The sequence below is a fragment of the Mustelus asterias genome, chromosome 22 (assembly GCF_964213995.1).
Source record: "Mustelus asterias chromosome 22, sMusAst1.hap1.1, whole genome shotgun sequence".
Classification (NCBI taxonomy): domain Eukaryota; kingdom Metazoa; phylum Chordata; class Chondrichthyes; order Carcharhiniformes; family Triakidae; genus Mustelus; species Mustelus asterias.
The window spans coordinates 23,514,157-23,531,715 of record NC_135822.1 but is presented as its reverse complement, the minus strand read 5'-3'; the positions used below and the strand labels follow the sequence as shown (position 1 = coordinate 23,531,715).

Here is a 17,559-nt window from a genome sequence, read left to right as displayed (position 1 = left end):
TTCTCCTGAAGGCTGGGTAGTTTGCTGCGGACAACGGTCTGTTTGAGGTTGTGCGGTGGTTTGAAGGCAAGAAGTGGAGGTGTGGGGATGGCCTTGGCGAGATGTTCGTCGTCTTCTTCGTCTTCATGAAGACAAACCTTTCACCAAGGCCATCCCCACACCCCCACTTCTTGCCTTCAAACAATCGCACAACCCCAAAAAGACCATTGTCCGCAGCAAACTACCCAGCCTTCAGGAGAACAGTGACCACGACACCACACAACCCTGCCACAGCAACCTCTGCAAGACGTGCTGGATCATTGACACAGATGCCATCATCTTGCATGAAAACACCATCCACCAGGTACACGGTACATACTCTTGCAACTCGGCCAACATTGTCTACCTGATATGCTGCAGGAAAGGATATCCCGAGGCATGGTACATTGGGGAAACCATGCAGACGCTGCGACAACGGATGAATGAACACCGCTCGACAATCACCAGGCAAGACTGTTCTCTTCCTGTTGGGGAGCACTTCAGCGGTCACGGGCATTCGGCCTCTGATATTCGGGTAAGCGTTCTCCAAGGCGGCCTTCACGACACAGGACAGCGCAGAGTCGCTGAGCAGAAACTGATAGCCAAGTTCCGCACACATGAGGACGGCCTCAACCGGGATATTGGGTTCATGTCACACTATCTGTAATCCCCACAACTTGCCTGGACTTGCAGAATTTCACTGGCTGTCCTGTCTGGAGACAATACACATCTCTTTAAACTGTCTTAATGCTCTCTCCACTCACATTGTTTGTACCTTTAAGACTTGATTAGCTGTAAGTATTCGCATTCCAACCATTACTCTGTAAATTGAGTTTGTGTCTTTATATGCCCTGTTTGTGAACAGAATTCCCACTCACCAGAAGAAGGAGCTTAAGGCTCCGAAAGCTTGTGGCTTTTGCTACCAAATAAACCTGTTGGACTTTAACCTGGTGTTAAACTTCTTACTGTGTTTACCCCAGTCCAACGCCGGCATCTCCACATCTTGCTCACTACCCCAGCCCTCTATCTATCTCTCTCTCTCATTCCCTCTCGCCCTCCCTTCCCCTCTCTCCATTGCTCATCTTCTCCCCTACTTTCCCTCCCTCCCGCCCCCCTCGCCCCACTCCTGACCTCATCCAAATGGCCTTGCGTGTTGTGTGAGTCTAGTCAGTGAGTGCTGGATTGCTCGGGCTGTGTAGCCCAGCCTGACTCCACTCCTCCTCTCAAACCTTCACAAGCACCCAGTGCCCAGCAAGGGGTTTTTTATTATTCATTCGTGGGTCATGGGCATTATTGGCTGGCTAGCATTCATTGTCCATCCCCAGTTGTGCCGATGTCCTGGGTCCCCGAGACATTGCTCAGGATTTGGGCCCTTAGCCGATTATTATTACCCCCTGCCCTCCCTAACTGAGGCCAGTCGTGATGGGTGAATCCAGCTAACTCGGCGCTTTGTTGGGTTTGTGTGTCTGCTTTCTCTGCTCCCCAGGTTACGCTGTGGTAAAGTTGCTGGTCTGACCAGAGTGGGGGACAGTGGTTGGTGGGGGAGGGGCAGGGGGGCAGTGGTTGGTGGTGGGGGGGGGGGGGGGGGGGGGGGGGGGGGGGGGGGGGGGGGGGGGGGGGGGGGGGGGGGGGCGGCGGGCAGTGGTTGGTTGGGGAGGGGCAGGGAGCAGTGGTTGGTTGGTGGGAGGGGGCGTGGGGCAGTGGTTGGTGGGGTTCTGTGGGTGATGGGGGAGGGGCAGTGGTTCGTGGAGGAGGGGCGGGGGGGCAGTAGGTGGTGGGGAGAGACGGGGGCAGTGGTTGGTAGGGGGGCAGTGGTTGGTAGGGGGACAGTGGTTGGTAGGGGCTGGGGGGGCAGTGGTTGGTAGGGGCTGGGGGGGCAGTGGTTGGTGGGGGAGGGGCCGGGGGGGCAGTGGTTGGTGGGGGGGGCAGTGGTTGGTGGGGGAGGGGCCGGGGGGGCAGTGGTTGGTGGGGGGGGCAGTGGTTGGTGGGGGAGGGGCCGGGGGGAGGCAGTGGTTGGTGGGGGACGGGCCGGGGGGGGGGGGGCAGTGGTTGGTGGGGGAGGGGCCGGGGGGGGGGTGGGGGAGGGGCCGGGGGGGGGCAGTGGTTGGTGGGGGAGGGGCCGGGGGGCAGTGGTGGTGGGGGGGCAGTGGTTGGTGGGGGAGGGGCCGGGGGGGGCAGTGGTTGGTGGGGGAGGGGCCGGGGGGGCGGCAGTGGTTGGTGGGGGAGGGGCCGGGGGGGCGGCAGTGGTTGGTGGGGGAGGGGCCGGGGGGGGGGCAGCAGTGGTTGGTGGGGGAGGGGCCGGGGGGGCGGCAGTGGTTGGTGGGGGACGGGCCGGGGGGGGGGGCAGCAGTGGTTGGTGGGGGAGGGGCCGGGGGGGCGGCAGTGGTTGGTGGGGGAGGGGCCGGGGGGGGGGGCAGCAGTGGTTGGTGGGGGAGGGGCCGGGGGGGCGGCAGTGGTTGGTGGGGGACGGGCCGGGGGGGGGGGCAGCAGTGGTTGGTGGGGGAGGGGCCGGGGGGGGGCAGTGGTTGGTGGGGGAGGGGCCGGGGGGGCGGCAGTGGTTGGTGGGGGAGGGGCCGGGGGGGCGGCAGTGGTTGGTGGGGGAGGGGCCGGGGGGGCAGTGGTTGGTGGGGGAGGGGCCGGGGGGGCAGTGGTTGGATGGGGGAGGGGGGCGCAGTAGTTGGTGGGGGAGGGGCCGAGGGGTGGGGGGCAGTGGATGGTGGGGGGAGGGGTGGGGGGGGCAGTGGTTGGTTGTGGGGGAGGGGCCAGGGGGGCAGTGGTTGGTGGGGGAGGGGCCGGGGGGGGGGCAGTGGTTGGTGGGGGAGTGGTTGGATGGGGGGGGGCGGGTGGGGAGTGGTTGGATGGGGGGGGCGGGGGGGGCAGTGGTTGGTGGGGGGGGGCGCGGGGGGGGCAGTGGTTGGTGGGGGGGGGCGGGGGGGGCAGTGGTTGGTGGGGGGGGCAGTGGTTGGTGGGGGGGCAGTGGTTGGTGGGGGGGGGGGCGGGGGGGGCAGTGGTTGGTGGGGGGGGGCGGGGGGGGCAGTGGTTGGTGGGGGGGGGGCAGTGGTTGGTTGGTCGGGGGGGGCAGTGGTTGGTGGGGGGGGGGGGCAGTGGTTGGTGGTGGGGGGGGGGCAGTGGTTGGTGGGGGGGGGGCAGTGGTTGGTGGGGGGGGGGGCAGTGGTTGGTGGGGGGGGGGGCAGTGGTTGGTGGGGGGGGGGCAGTGGTTGGTGGGGGGGGGGGCAGTGGTTGGTGGGGGGGGGGTCAGTGGTTGGTGGGGGGGGGTCAGTGGTTGGTGGGGGAGGGGCCGGGGGGGGCAGTGGTTGGATGGGGGAGGGGCCGGGGGAGGCAGTGGTTGGATGGGGGAGGGGCCGGGGGAGGCAGTGGTTGGATGGGGGAGGGGCCGGGGGAGGCAGTGGTTGGATGGGGGAGGGGCCGGGGAGGCAGTGGTTGGATGGGGGAGGGGCCGGGGGGGGCAGTGTTTGGATGGGGGAGGGCCGGGGGGGCAGTGGTTGGATGGGGGAGGGGCCGGGGGGGCAGTGGTTGGATGGGGGAGGGGCCGGGGGAGGGCAGTGTTTGGATGGGGGAGGGGCCGGGGGGGGCAGTGTTTGGATGGGGGAGGGGCCGGGGGGCAGTGTTTGGATGGGGGAGGGGGGGCAGTGTTTGGATGGGGGAGGGGGGGCAGTGGTTGGATGGGGGGGGGGGGGGCAGTGGTTGGATGGGGGGGGGGGGGCAGTGGTTGGATGGGGGGGGGGGGGCAGTGGTTGGATGGGGGGGGGGGGCAGTGGTTGGATGGGGGGGGGGGGCAGTGGTTGGATGGGGGGGGGGGCAGTGGTTGGATGGGGGGGGGGGCAGTGGTTGGATGGGGGGGGGGGCAGTGGTTGGATGGGGGAGGGGGGGCAGTGGTTGGATGGGGGGGGGTGGGCAGTGGTTGGATGGGGGGGGGTGGGCAGTGGTTGGATGGGGGGGGGGGGGCAGTGGTTGGATGGGGGGGGGGGGGCAGTGGTTGGTTGTGGGGGAGGGTGCTGGGATTTTGCCCCCTGGGCTGTTGGAGTAAAAGGTTTGTTGCGACCCTGACTGCTGCTTTTACAGAATCAGCACGATGAAATAAAGAAGCAGCTTCTGGAGCTGCAGCTTCAGCACAACAACCTGCGGCTGGACAACAGGAAAGCAGCAGAGAGCCACAATCAGCGCTACCTCCAACTTCATCAGCAGAAAGAGCTGGAAATCGGCACCTTGCAAGGTAAACGCAAAGCCCCTGATTCACCTCCATTCTCCCTCGCCTTAGGGCTGTGCACTCGCCATTGAAGACCTTACTGCAGTACATGGGGCAGTAGTGGGGGGTGGGGGGGGGGGGGGGGGGGGGGGGGGGCGCGGTGGCACAGTGGGTTAGCACTGCTGCCTCACAGCGCCAGGGACCTGAGTTTGATTCCCGGCCTTGGGTCACTGTCTGTGTGGAGTCTGCACATTCTCCCTGTGTCTGCATGGGTTTCCTCCGGGTGCTCCACTTTCCTCTCTCAGTCCAAAAGACGTGCTAGTTAGGGTGCATTGGCCATGCTAAATTCTCCCTCAGTGCATCCCGAACAGGCGCCGGAGTGTGGCGACTAGGGAATTCTCACAGTAACTTTGTTGCAGTGTTATTGTAATCTTACTCGCGATACTAATAAATAAACTTTAAAACATCACCGCGTGTGCGATATGTCTTGCGCGCACTCTTTCTCTGTCTCTCTTTTTCTTTCACATACTCTCAGTATGTTACCATCGTCAAAGAGGATCTTTAATGTGCATTGTGAATGGGGTATACAGCTTGTACAGAAATTCAGGGAGGACATTAATCAGCATGTGGGCATTTCCTACTGAGCACGTTTGTGTGATCTGGTGGGAATTTGGCCCGGGTCATGACCCCTTTGTATGGGCTTGGCACAACACCATGACTATGCTATTTCTGGTAGACTAATGGAAAGAATCTGTTTGGAGAGAGAAAAGCTCCGACAGAAGGAGAAATTGTCCATGAAGACTTTGTGTGGCTTTTAAAATTTGATTTTGGAATAAGATTAAAAGGCAGCAAGAGGCACTGAGGAGTGGGTTGGATGGAGTTTGATGGAGCGGATTTTGCTTCCTGTGTACAAACACCAGTGCCAGAAGTGAGCATGTCTATTGAGCCCGGGCTTCTGAGGATGGTGTTTGTCAGTTGTCTGATTTTTGTTAAGACTGTGTGAATGGAAAAAAATCTCACCTTTTCTCATTTTTATCTCTCTCTCTGCTTTCTTGTTGCCTTTTCTCCTTTTTCTTCCACTCTCCGTTCTTTTTCTCTCTCGCGCTCCCTCTCTTTCTTGCGCCCCTGCTGCCCCTTTCGCTCTCGCACCCCTGGTCACCTGGGCTGTTTTATCCCCCTCTCTCGCGGTGTTTAGTTTCTCTCTCTCTCTCGCGGTATTTAGTTTCTCTTTCTCTCTGGTGTTTAGTTTCTCTCTCTCACTCTCGCGGCGTTTAGTTTCTCTCTCGCTCTCTCGCGGTATTTAGTTTCTCTTTCTCTCCGGTGTTCAGTTTCTCTCTCTCTCTCGCGGTATTTAGTTTCTCTTTCTCTCCGGTGTTTAGTTTCTCTCTCTCACTCTCGCGGCGTTTAGTTTCTCTCTCGCGGTATTTAGTTTCTCTTTCTCTCCGGTGTTTAGTTTCTCTCTCTCACTCTCGCGGCGTTTAGTTTCTCTCTCGCACTCGCGGCGTTTAGTTTCTCTCTCGCTCTCTCGCGGTGTTTAGTTTTTCTCTCTCGGTGTTTAGTTTTTCTCTCTCTCTCACGGTGTTTAGTTTTTCTCTCTCTCTCCTCCTCTCTCTCGCGGTGTATAGTTTTTCTCTCTCCCTCCCTCTCTCTCTCTCGCGGTGTTTAGTTTTTCTCTCTCCTCCTCTCTCTCGTGGTGTTTAGTTTTTCTCTCTCTCTCTCTCTCTCTCGCGGTGTTTAGTTCTCTCTCTGTCTCTCTCGCAGTGTTTAGTTTCTCTCTCTCTTGCTCTCTCTCTCTTGCGGTGTTTAGTTTCTCTCTCTCACTCTCGCGGCGTTTAGTTTCTCTCTCGCTCTCTCGCGGTATTTAGTTTCTCTTTCTCTCCGGTGTTTAGTTTCTCTCTCTCTCTCGCGGTATTTAGTTTCTCTTTCTCTCCGGTGTTTAGTTTCTCTCTCTCACTCTCGCGGCGTTTAGTTTCTCTCTCGCACTCGCGGCGTTTAGTTTCTCTCTCGCTCTCTCGCGGTGTTTAGTTTTTCTCTCTCTCTCACGGTGTTTAGTTTTTCTCTCTCTCTCCTCCTCTCTCTCGCGGTGTATAGTTTTTCTCTCTCTCTCTCCCTCTCTCTCTCTCTCTCGCGGTGTTTAGTTTTTCTCTCTCTCTCGCGGTGTTTAGTTTTTCTCTCTCCTCCTCTCTCTCGTGGTGTTTAGTTTTTCTCTCTCTCTCTCTCTCTCTCGCGGTGTTTAGTTTTTCTCTCTCTCTCACGGTGTTTAGTTTTTCTCTCTCTCGTGGTGTTTAGTTTTTCTCTCTCCTCCTCTCTCTCGTGGTGTTTAGTTTTTCTCTCTCTCTCTCTCGCGGTGTTTAGTTTTTCTCTCTCTCTCTCGCGGTGTTTAGTTTTTCTCTCTCCTCCTCTCTCTCGTGGTGTTTAGTTTTTCTCTCTCTCTCTCTCGCTGTGTTTAGTTTTTCTCTCTCTGTCTCTCTCTCTCGCAGTGTTTAGTTTCTCTCTCTCTTGCTCTCTCTCTCTTGCGGTGTTTAGTTTCTCTCTCTCTCTCTCGCGGTGTTTAGTTTCTCTCCCTCTCTCTCTCGCGGTGTTTAGTTTCTCTCCCTCTCTCTCTCGCGGTGTTTAGTTTTTCTCTCTCTCTCCTCCTCTCTCTCGCGGTGTTTAGTTTTTCTCTCTCTCTCCCTCTCTCTCTCTCGCGGTGTTTAGTTTTTCTCTCTCTCTCACGGTGTTTATTTTTTCTCTCTCTCTCACGGTGTTTAGTTTTTCTCTCTCTCGTGGTGTTTAGTTTTTCTCTCTCCTCCTCTCTCTCGTGGTGTTTAGTTTTTCTCTCTCTCGCGGTGTTTAGTTTTTCTCTCTCTGTCTCTCTCTCTTGCGGTGTTTAGTTTCTCTCTCTCTCTCTCTCGCGGTGTTTAGTTTCTCTCTCTCTCTCGCGGTGTTTAGTTTCTCTCTCTCTCTCTCTCGCGGTGTTTAGTTTCTCTCTCTCTCGCGCGGTGTTTAGCTTTTCTCTCTCTCTCTCGCGGTGTTTAGTTTTTCTCTCTCTCGGTGTTTAGCTTTTCTCTACCTCTCCTCCTCTCTCTCGCGGTGTTTAGTTTTTCTCTACCTCTCCTCTCTCTCGCGGTGTTTAGTTTTTCTCTCTCTCTCGCGGTGTTTAGTTTTTCTCCCTCTGTCTCTCTCTCTCTCGCAGTGTTTAGTTTCTCTCTCTCTCTCTCCTCTCTCCCTCTCACGGTGTTTAGTTTTTCTCTCTCTCTCACGGTGTTTAGTTTTTCTCTCTCTCTCGCGGTGTTTAGTTTTTCTCCCTCTGTCTCTCTCTCTCTCGCAGTGTTTAGTTTCTCTCTCTCTCTCTCTCTCTCACGGTGTTTAGTTTCTCTCTCTCTCTCGCGGTGTTTAGTTTCTCTCTCTCTCTCACGGTGTTAAGTTTCTCTCTCTCTCTGGCGGTGTTTAGTTTTTCTCTCTCTCTCTCACGGTGTTTAGTTTTTCTCTCTCTCTCGTGGTGTTTAGTTTTTCTCTCTCTGTCTCTCTCTCTCTCGGTGTTTAGTTTCTCTCTCTCGGTGTTTAGTTTCTCTCTCTCGGTGTTTAGTTTCTCTCTCTCTCGCGGTGTTTAGTTTATCTCTCTCTCTCTCGCGGTGTTTAGTTTCTCTCTGTCTAGCGGTGTTTAGTTTCTCTCGCTCTCATGGTGTTTAGTTTCTCTCTCTTTCTCGCGCGGTGTTTAGTTTTTCTCTCCCTCTTTCTGTTTCTCTCTCTCTCTCACGGTGTTTAGTTTCGCTCTCTCTCTCTCGCGGTGTTTAGTTTCTCTCTCTCTCTCTCGCGCGGTGTTTAGTTTTTCTCTCCCTCTCTCTGTTTCTCTCTCTCTCACGGTGTTTAGTTTCGCTCTCTCTCGCGGTGTTTAGTTTCACTCCCTCTCTCTCTCTCTCTCTCTCTCTCTCTCGCGCGGTGTTTAGTTTCTCTCTCACGGTGTTTAGTTTCTCTATCTCTCTCGCGGTGTTTAGTTCCTCTCGCTCACACGGTGTTTAGTTTCTCTCTCTCTCTCTCTCTCTCTCTCTCTCTCGCGCGGTGTTTAGTTTTTCTCTCCCTCTCTCTGTTTCTCTCTCTATCTCGCGGTGTTTAGTTTCTCTCTCTCTCTCTCTCTCGCGCAGTGTTAAGTTTTTCTCTCCCTCTCTCTGTTTCTCTCTCTCTCTCTCACGGTGTTTAGTTTCGCTCTCTCTCTCGCGGTGTTTCGTTTCTCTCTCTCTCTCTCTCACAGTGTTTAGTTTTTCTCTCTCTCTCTCGCGGTGTTTAGTTTCTCTCGCTCACACGGTGTTTAGTTTCTCTCTCTCTCTCTCTCTCGCGCGGTGTTTAGTTTCGCTCTCTCTCTCTCACGGTGTTTAGTTTTTCTCTCTCTCTCCTCCTCTCTCTCGCGGTGTTTAGTTTTTCTCTCTCTCTCCCTCTCTCTCTCTCGCGGTGTTTACTTTTTCTCTCTCTCTCGCGGTGTTTAGTTTTTCTCTCTCTCTCTCGCGGTGTTTAGTTTTTCTCTCTCCTCTCTCGTGGTGTTTAGTTTCTCTCTCTCTCTCTCTCTCTCTCTCGCGGTGTTTAGTTTTTCTCTCCCTCTCTCTGTTTCTCTCTCTCGCGGTGTTTAGTTTCTCTCTCTCTCGCGCGGTGTTTAGTTTTTCTCTCCCTCTCTCTGTTTCTCTCTCTCTCTCTCACGGTGTTTAGTTTCGCTCTCTCTCTCGCGGTGTTTCGTTTCTCTCTCTCTCACAGTGTTTAGTTTCGCTCTCTCTCTCTCGCGGTGTTTAGTTTTTCTCTCTCTCTCTCGCGGTGTTTAGTTTCTCTCTCTCTTGCTCGCTCTCTCTTGCGGTGTTTAGTTTCTCTCTCTCTCTCTCTCTCTCGCGGTGTTTAGTTTTTCTCTCCCTCTCTCTGTTTCTCTCTCTCGCGGTGTTTAGTTTCTCTCTCTCTCGCGCGGTGTTTAGTTTTTCTCTCCCTCTCTCTGTTTCTCTCTCTCTCTCTCACGGTGTTTAGTTTCGCTCTCTCTCTCGCGGTGTTTCGTTTCTCTCTCTCTCTCTCTCACAGTGTTTAGTTTCGCTCTCTCTCTCTCGCGGTGTTTAGTTTTTCTCTCTCTCTCCTCCTCTTGCGGTGTTTAGTTTTTCTCTCTCTCTCTCGCGGTGTTTAGTTTCTCTCTCTCTTGCTCGCTCTCTCTTGCGGTGTTTAGTTTCTCTCTCTCTCTCTCTCGCGGTGTTTAGTTTCTCTCTCTCTCTCTCTCTCTCTCGCGGTGTTTAGTTTCTCTCTCTGTCGCGGTGTTTAGTTTTTCTCTCTCTCTCGCGGTGTTTAGTTTCTCTCTCTCTCTCGCGGTGTTTAGTTTCTCTATCTCTCTCTCTTGCGGTGTTTAGTTTCGCTCTCACGGTGTTTAGTTTCTCTCTCTCTCGCGCGGTGTTTAGTTTTTCTCTCCCTCTCTCTGTTTCTCTCTCTCACGGTGTTTAGTTTCGCTCTCTCTCTTGCGGTGTTTAGTTTCTCTCTCTCTCTCTCTCTCTCGCGGTGTTTAGTTTCTCTCTCTGTCGCGGTGTTTAGTTTTTCTCTCTCTCTCTCGCGGTGTTTAGTTTCTCTCTCTCTCGCGGTGTTTAGTTTCTCTATCTCTCTCTCTCGCGGTGTTTAGTTTCGCTCTCACGGTGTTTAGTTTCTCTCTCTCTCTCGCGCGGTGTTTAGTTTTTCTCTCCCTCTCTCTGTTTCTCTCTCTCTCTCTCTCTCACGGTGTTTAGTTTCGCTCTCTCTCGCGGTGTTTAGTTTCACTCCCTCTCTCTCTCTCGCGCGCGGTGTTTAGTTTCTCTCTCTCTCGCGGTGTTTAGTTTCTCTCTCTCTCGCGGTGTTTAGTTTCTCTCTCTCTCGCGGTGTTTAGTTTCTCTCTCTCTCGCGGTGTTTAGTTTCTCTATCTCTCTCTCTCGCGGTGTTTAGTTTCTCTTGCTCTCACGGTGTTTAGTTTCTCTCTCTCTCTCGCGCAGTGTTTAGTTTTTCTCTCCCTCTCTCTGTTTCTCTCTCTTTCTCTCGCGGTGTTTAGTTTCTCTCTCTCTCTCTCTCGCGCGGTATTTAGGTTTTATCTCCCTCTCTCTGTTTCTCTCTCTCTCTCTCTCACGGTGTTTAGTTTCGCTCTCTCTCTCGCGGTGTTTAGTTTCACTCCCTCTCTCTCTCTCTCTCGCGCGGTGTTTTGTTTCTCTATCTCTCTCTCTCGCGGTGTTTAGTTTCTCTAGCTCTCGCGGTGTTTAGTTTCTCTAGATCTCACGGTGTTTAGTTTCTCTCTCTCTCTCTCTCTCACGGTGTTTAGTTTCGCTCTCTCTCTCGCGCGGTGTTTAGTTTTTCTCTCCCTCTCTGTTTCTCTCTCTCTCACGGTGTTTAGTTTCGCTCTCTCTCTCGCGGTGTTTAGTTTCGCTCTCTCTCTCGCGGTGTTTAGTTTCTCTCTCTCTCTCGCGCGGTGTTTAGTTTTTATCTCCCTCTCTCTGTTTCTCTCTCTCTCTCTCACGGTGTTTAGTTTCGCTCTCTCTCGCGGTGTTTAGTTTCACTCTCTCTCTCTCTCGCGCGCGGTGTTTAGTTTCTCTCGCGCGGTGTTTAGTTTCTCTCTCTCGCGCGGTGTTTAGTTTCTCTCTCTCGCGCGGTGTTTAGTTTCTCTCTCTCTCGCGGTGTTTAGTTTCTCTCTCTCTCTCTCTCTCTCGCGATGTTTAGTTTCTCTCTCTCTCTCTCTTGCAGTGTTTAGTTTCTCTCTCTCTCTCTCTCTCTCTCGCGGTGTTTAGTTTCTCACTGCCGCTAGTTAATTAATTTGATGATACTTGGGTTTCCTCTTTTTCCAGACAGCATCAATAAGCTGAAACATGAGAGCAAACAACTGCGGAGGTCCCATCAGGACATGCACCAACAGCTCGCTGAGGCACAGGTAACGGGGCGATGAATCGCGCAGTGATAGGTCCCCCTGTAGGAGGCTGTTTCCCCATCACCGAGGTGCCCACACTGAGCTTCGGTGAGCTCGAGATCCACATGCGCAATCGCACAGGTTTGTGTCTCTGTTGTTGGGTTAGGGTTGGGTGAAAGGCAGCCCAGAACACTCCAGCTGTCTTCTCACCTCTTCACTGAAGATTCTCAGATCTGCTCCCTCCACGCCGACATTCCGTCACCGGGGTCTGGCAAAGCAGGCGCAAATCTAAAGAATTTCCCGGCCAAACTCTGAGACTTTGGATCGCTTTTCCTCAAAAGGTGGTTGAGGCAGACCAGGGCAGGGGGAGATCGATTCTGGATGAGAACGGGGTGGGGGAGGGAACCATAGAACCATAGAAAATTACAGCTCAGAAACAGGCCTTTTGGCCCTTCTTGTCTGTGCCGAACCATTTTTTGCCCAGTCCCACTGACCTGCACTTGGACCATATCCCTCCACACCCCTCTCATCCATGAACCCGTCCAAGTTTTTCTTAAATGTTAAAAGTGACCCCGCATTTACCACTTTATCCGGCAGCTCATTCCACACTCCCACCACTCTCTGCGTGAAGAAGCCCCCCCTAATATTCCCTTTAAACTTTTCTCCTTTCACCCTTAACCCATGCCCTCTGTTCACAACATCCTTGTGAACCTTCTCTGCACTCTTTCAACCTTATTTACATCCTTTCTGTAACTAGGTGACCAAAACTGTACACAATACTCCAAATTCGGCCTCACCAATGCCTTATATAACCTTACCATAACACTCCAACTTTTATACTCGATACTCCGATTTATAAAGGCCAATGTACCAAAGGCACTCTTTACGACCCTATCCACCTGTGACGTCACTTTTAGGGAATTCTGTACCTGTATTCCCAGATCCCTCTGTTCAACTGCACTCTTCAGAGTCCTACCATTTACCCTGTACGTTCTACTTTGGTTTGTCCTTCCAATGTGCAATATCTCACACTTGTCTGCGTTAAATTCCATTTGCCGTTTTTCAGCCCATTTTTCTAGTTGGTCCAAATCCCTCTGCAAGCTTTGAAAACCTTCCTCACTGTCCTCACTACACCTCCAATCTTTGTATCATCAGCAAACTTGCTGATCCAATTTACCACATTATCATCCAGATCATTGATATAGATGACAAACAACAATGGACCCAACACCGATCCCTGCGGCACACCACTAGTCACAGGCCTCCACTCAGAGAAGCAATCAAGAAGCTGAGGTTAAAATCAGATCAGCCATGGTCTTGTTGAATGGTGGAGCAGGCTCCAGGGGCCGAGTAGCCTTCATTTGTACGTTCAGCATCAACCCTCTCAAACTGCATCCCGCATGGGGAAAGCTCTTGGCCAATTAATCTGCTCCCTGTTGATCTGAATTACCAATCTTGGTGTAAATGTTTGTCTCCTTGGCAAATTCCTTTTATGTCCCTATTGGAATTGTCTGTGAGGATGAAGACCAGCAGCAGAATCAACTTTGAACCGTGTGACGTTCCTGTTAATGCAGAATAATATTGGTCCCATAATCAGTCCCCATCTCTCCAATGGTGTCCTACTTGGCAACTTGCTCAGTGCTGTTTCGAACTCCCAGTCTTGAACATTAACCACCGTCCCATCACTAACCCACTGGACCATTTTCTCCAAGAATTCAACCACCTCGGCAGCACCGCCTCTTCCTCAAGCTGACCCTAAAGGGTTGGTATGAAATCCCGCATGATCCACAGGTGTCCTCTTTAAAGTTAAGTTTGTTTATTCGTGTCACAAGTAGGCTTACATTAACCCTGCAATGAAGTTACTGTCAAAATCCCCGAGTCGCCACACTCCAGCACCTGTTCGGGTACACTGAGGGAGAATTTAGAATGGCCAGTGCACCTAACCAGCACGCCTTTTGGACTGTGGGAGGAAACCGGAGCACCCGGAGGATACCCACGCAGACATGGGGAGAACGCGCTAACTCCGCAGTGAACCAGCCAGGAATTGAACCTGGGTCCCTGGCGCTGTGAGGCAGCAGTGCTAACCACTGTGCCACCCCAGTACGGTGTGTTCTGGTGTCAGGTTGCAATATAGGCTTGCTGTTATGTGTAGTGTTGCCATGCTTGGTTGGGATATGGTGCGAGGTTGGGATGCGGTTATGGTAGTGTTGTGGTGTGGGTCTGTGGTTGCGACGCAAGGTTGCAGCACAGGGTTAAAGTACAATACTGTTTGGTAGTTATGAAAGCATTACCAGCGTCCCTTTTGAGATACTCATTTTGTTTACACTGTGTTGATCTGGTCTCCAGGCCTGGGTTGAGGGATAAGATACCACTCTGAATATCCCTGTGATGTCCCTGTGCTTAATTCACTCAGCCTATTTCCATGATCTGTATTTATTCCGGTAGTTAAAACTGGCCCTGACCTTGCTGTGCACCTTCAGTAGCCTGATCCCTCTTGTTGCACAACTCTCGTCACTTGCTGACAGTTCTGTATTTGTTTTTGTCGCCTCCGGCAGGCCCAGGTGGAAGAGTTCAGGCAGCTGAAGGAAGCTCTTCACGCGATGCCAAGTTTCAAACACCCTAAACTCAATCCGGCTGTCCTGCAAGGTCAGAATCAGGCACAGCATGAACATCCCTGGGGCCCTGACAACAACAGGTCACAGGCCTCTGAACAGAAGGTACGGCTAATTTAAAACCAAACTTCTCTGAATATTTCACTTCAGATTTGTTGCAGAACGGTGTAAACATTAAAGCTTGCTCGAAGGGGCCCTGCGATTGTCAACCTGGAGATCGATTCTGTTTTAAATCCTTAGTATAGAAAAATGGAAGCTGCACTGTATGAAATATTTTGGGTAGCGTCAGGAAAATTGGGAATGGGAACGGAAAATGCTGCTTTGTTTTGTACTAAATTCCCATTTTCCCGGAGGTTTATCCAGCTCGGGGTAATGGATGGCCATGCCTGGGTTTGCAGTGTCCCTGTGGAGAGGCACCTGAGGCAGTTGAAAGCTGTGGTAGGATCCCAGGCCTGTGTCCAGTCGGTGAACCCAAGGCCGGGTACCTTCCCTCGTCCTGCTCCTTCACAGGCACAGAGAGGATGAGGACAGTCCTCCAGACCATTGTTGAGACTTCTGCAGCAAGGAGTCATCAAAGCCTTGAGGCAAAGGTCACACGCATGACATGGTTTCCTGTCTCATAGAATCATATAATCCCTGCAGTGCAAAAGAAGGCCATTTGGCCCCTCGAGTCTGCACTGACTCTCCGATAGAGCTTCCCACCCAGACCCGATCCCTGTAACCCCATGTATTTACCCTGCTAATCCCCCTAACCTGCGCATCTTGAGGCACTAAGGGGCAATTTAGCATGGCCAATCCATCTAACTTGCATATCTTTGGAGTGTGGGAGAAAGCCAAAGCCCCTGGAGGAAACCCGTGGCAACATGGGGAGAACGTGCAAACTCCGTACAGTCAGCCAAGGCCAGAATTGAACCTGGGCCCCTGGCGCTGTGAGGCAGCAGCGCTAACCGCTGTGCCACCGTGCCTTTGTCTTTGTTCCCTCATAGATCATAGAAACCCTACAGTGCAGAAAGAGGCCATTTGGCCCATCGAGTCTGCACCGACCACAATCCCACCCAGGCCCTACCCCCATATCCCTACATATTTACCCACTAATCCCCCTAACTTGTGCATCTCAGGACACCATGGGGCAATTTTAGCATGTCCAATCAACCTAACCCGCACATCTTTGGACTGTGGGAGGAAACCGGAGCACCCGGAGGAAACCCACGCAGACACGAGGAGGATGTGCAAACTCCGCACAGACAGTGACCCAAGCCGGGAATCGAACCCAGGTCCCTGGAGCTGTGAAGCAGCAGTGCTAACCACTGTGCTACCGTGCCGCCCACAATGTTCTGAAATGTGCTCGTCAGGTGAGAGTTACTGGGTGACATTGCCCTGATACCTGATGCCAGTCAGATTTCCCGATGAGGTTCGGTTTCCTGATATTTAGTCTCTGGGTTGCACAAGTTGGATTTGGATCGAGACAGGCCTTGGGCCTCTGGCAGTCCTCTCCTTCCAACGTAACAACCTGTCCTCATGACAGCTTTGACACCCATCAGAACAGACCCGCCAGACCTTATCGTGACATCATCTGAAAGCTGGCACCTCTGGCAATGCAGCACGCCCCAGAGACTGCACTGAAGTGTCAGCCTAGCTTAGCTGCTCAAATCGTGGGATGGGCTTGAACCCATTGGCTGGAGTGTTACCAACTGAATCAGGCTGACGTTTGAAGGAAAGGCCAGACCCGTGATTGGCTTTATTTGATCTTGGGAAGATTTTCACTCAAAGGTGATTGGTTGGGGAAAATAAAAAGTGGGAAGCAGCGTTATTTCCACCTGTGGATAATTAGATTCCAATCCAGATTCCGCTGATTTTGAGACCAAATTAACTGACTGGTTCACTTTTTAAATTCTGCTCCCTCAGCTCCCACTTTTTGACTGGGAGCGATTTCGGATAATGGATTTTTTTGTGTCGCCAGGACCGAGACACACTCTGCCTGGGAGGGGAGACGGGGAGGGCGCCGGGGCTGTTTTATCAAGGGACAATGTTACCCGCCTGCCTTTAACCCGGTGGGAGATGTTGACTTGTGGATCTCAACTTTTGGTGCCTGTTCCTAAATCCACAACTGCAACCTCTTCCCCACCCCCATAATGGGCACACTACCACCCTCCTCTCCCTCTTCCCACTCCCACCTCTGTCTGGGAAAACGCTCAAATCCTTTAGCAAGACTTAAACCTACAGCCGTCCAATCAGAAACAAGGATGAGGCAAAATGACCCTGAGTCAAACCAAATTTCGCAGTCCAGAATTTGGAGCCACATCTTGCATTCCATAAAACCCGCTTCCCATTTGACTGCAAAACCTCTTGGATTTCTGTGGAGCTGCGGTGGTTGTTGTGTCCGGAGTGAGCGCAGTCATTGGCTTCCTTTTCCATTAAAGGAACAACCACCACAAGTTGGGTTGATGAGCGTGGAGGAGGGCGCTCAGTCTCAGAATACCGGGGAGGCGGGAATGAAGGGAGCTCCGGCGAAGGGCCAGCCCAGGGAACCTCTGCAGGGACGTCCCGCACTCAGGAATGCGCCAGTCTGGGATTCGAACAACCAACTACGCCCGCAGGACGAGGGAGCCAACCGCATCCTGCGATTCACTCGGACCGTGAACAGCCTCCAGCCTGATAGACAGGTGAGACCTCAAACATCACGCTCGCTTGGTGGGGTTTAGGAGCTGAGATGGTAGACACTTTGTACTTAAGAGTGTGGAATGATACTGTTCTTTCAGGGATTTTAGGGCCACCATTTTGTGACAGTACTTCGCACAGAGGGATCTCTGCGGCGGGGAGCCTTCTTTCGTAACATAAGAACATAAGGACTAGGAGCAGGAGTAGGCCATCTAGCCCTTCGAGCCTGCCCCGCCATTCAATAAGATCATGGCTGATCTGAAGTGGATCAGTTCCACTTACCCGCCTGATCCCTATAACCCCTAATTCCCTTACCGATCAGGAATCCATCTATCCATGGTTTAAACATATTCAACGAGGTAGCCTCCACCACTTCAGTGGGCAGAGAATTCCAGAGATTCGCCACTCTCTGAAAGAAGAAGTTCCTCCTCAACTCTGTCCTAAACTGACCCCCCTTTATTTTGAGGTTGTGCCCTCCAGTTCTAGCTTCCTTTCTAAGTGGAAAGAATCTCTCCACCTCTACCCTATCCAGCCCCTTCATTATCTTATAGGTCTCTATATGATCCCCCCCTCAGCCTTCTAAATTCCAACGAGTACAAACCCAATCTGCTCAGTCTCTCCTCATAATCAACACCCCTCATCTCTGGTATCAACCTGGTGAACCTTCTCTGCACTCCCTCCAAGGCCAATATATCCTTCCGCAAATAAGGGGACCAATACTGCACACAGTATTCCAGCTGTGGCCTCACCAATGCCCTGTACAGATGCAGCAAGACATCTCTGCTTTTATATTCTATCCCCCTTGCGATATAGGCCAACATCCCATTTGCCTTCTTGATCACCTGTTGCACCTGCAGACTGGGTTTTTGCATCTCACGCACAAGGACCCCCAGGTCCCTTTGCACAGTAGCATGTTGCAATTTTTTTCCATTTAGATAATAATCCAATTTGCTATTATTTCCTCCAAAGTGAATAACCTCGCATTTGTCAACGTTATACTCCATCTGCCAGATCCTCGCCCACTCACTCAGCCTATCCAAATCTCTTTGCAGACCTTCTACGCCCTCCACACGATTCACTTTTCCACTTATCTTTGTGTCGTCTGCAAACTTTGTTACCCTACACTCAGTCCCCTCCTCCAGATCATCTATATAAATGGTAAATAGTTGAGGCCCCAGTACCGATCCCTGCGGCACGCCACTAGTTAC

At 52.8% G+C, this 17,559-nt stretch overlaps 1 protein-coding gene across 1 annotated transcript in view; it reads left to right on the top strand.

Annotated features, from left to right (window-relative positions):
* Nucleotides 1-17,559, top strand: part of LOC144509924 (uncharacterized) — a 73,966-nt gene that overhangs the window by 27,537 nt on the left and 28,870 nt on the right. Inside the window, exons 5-8 of the mRNA XM_078238923.1 lie at nt 4,102-4,252; nt 11,023-11,105; nt 13,637-13,798; nt 16,114-16,356. Of these exons, the coding sequence (XP_078095049.1) occupies nt 4,102-4,252; nt 11,023-11,105; nt 13,637-13,798; nt 16,114-16,356 (639 nt within the window). The remainder of the gene's footprint in view (nt 1-4,101; nt 4,253-11,022; nt 11,106-13,636; nt 13,799-16,113; nt 16,357-17,559) is intronic.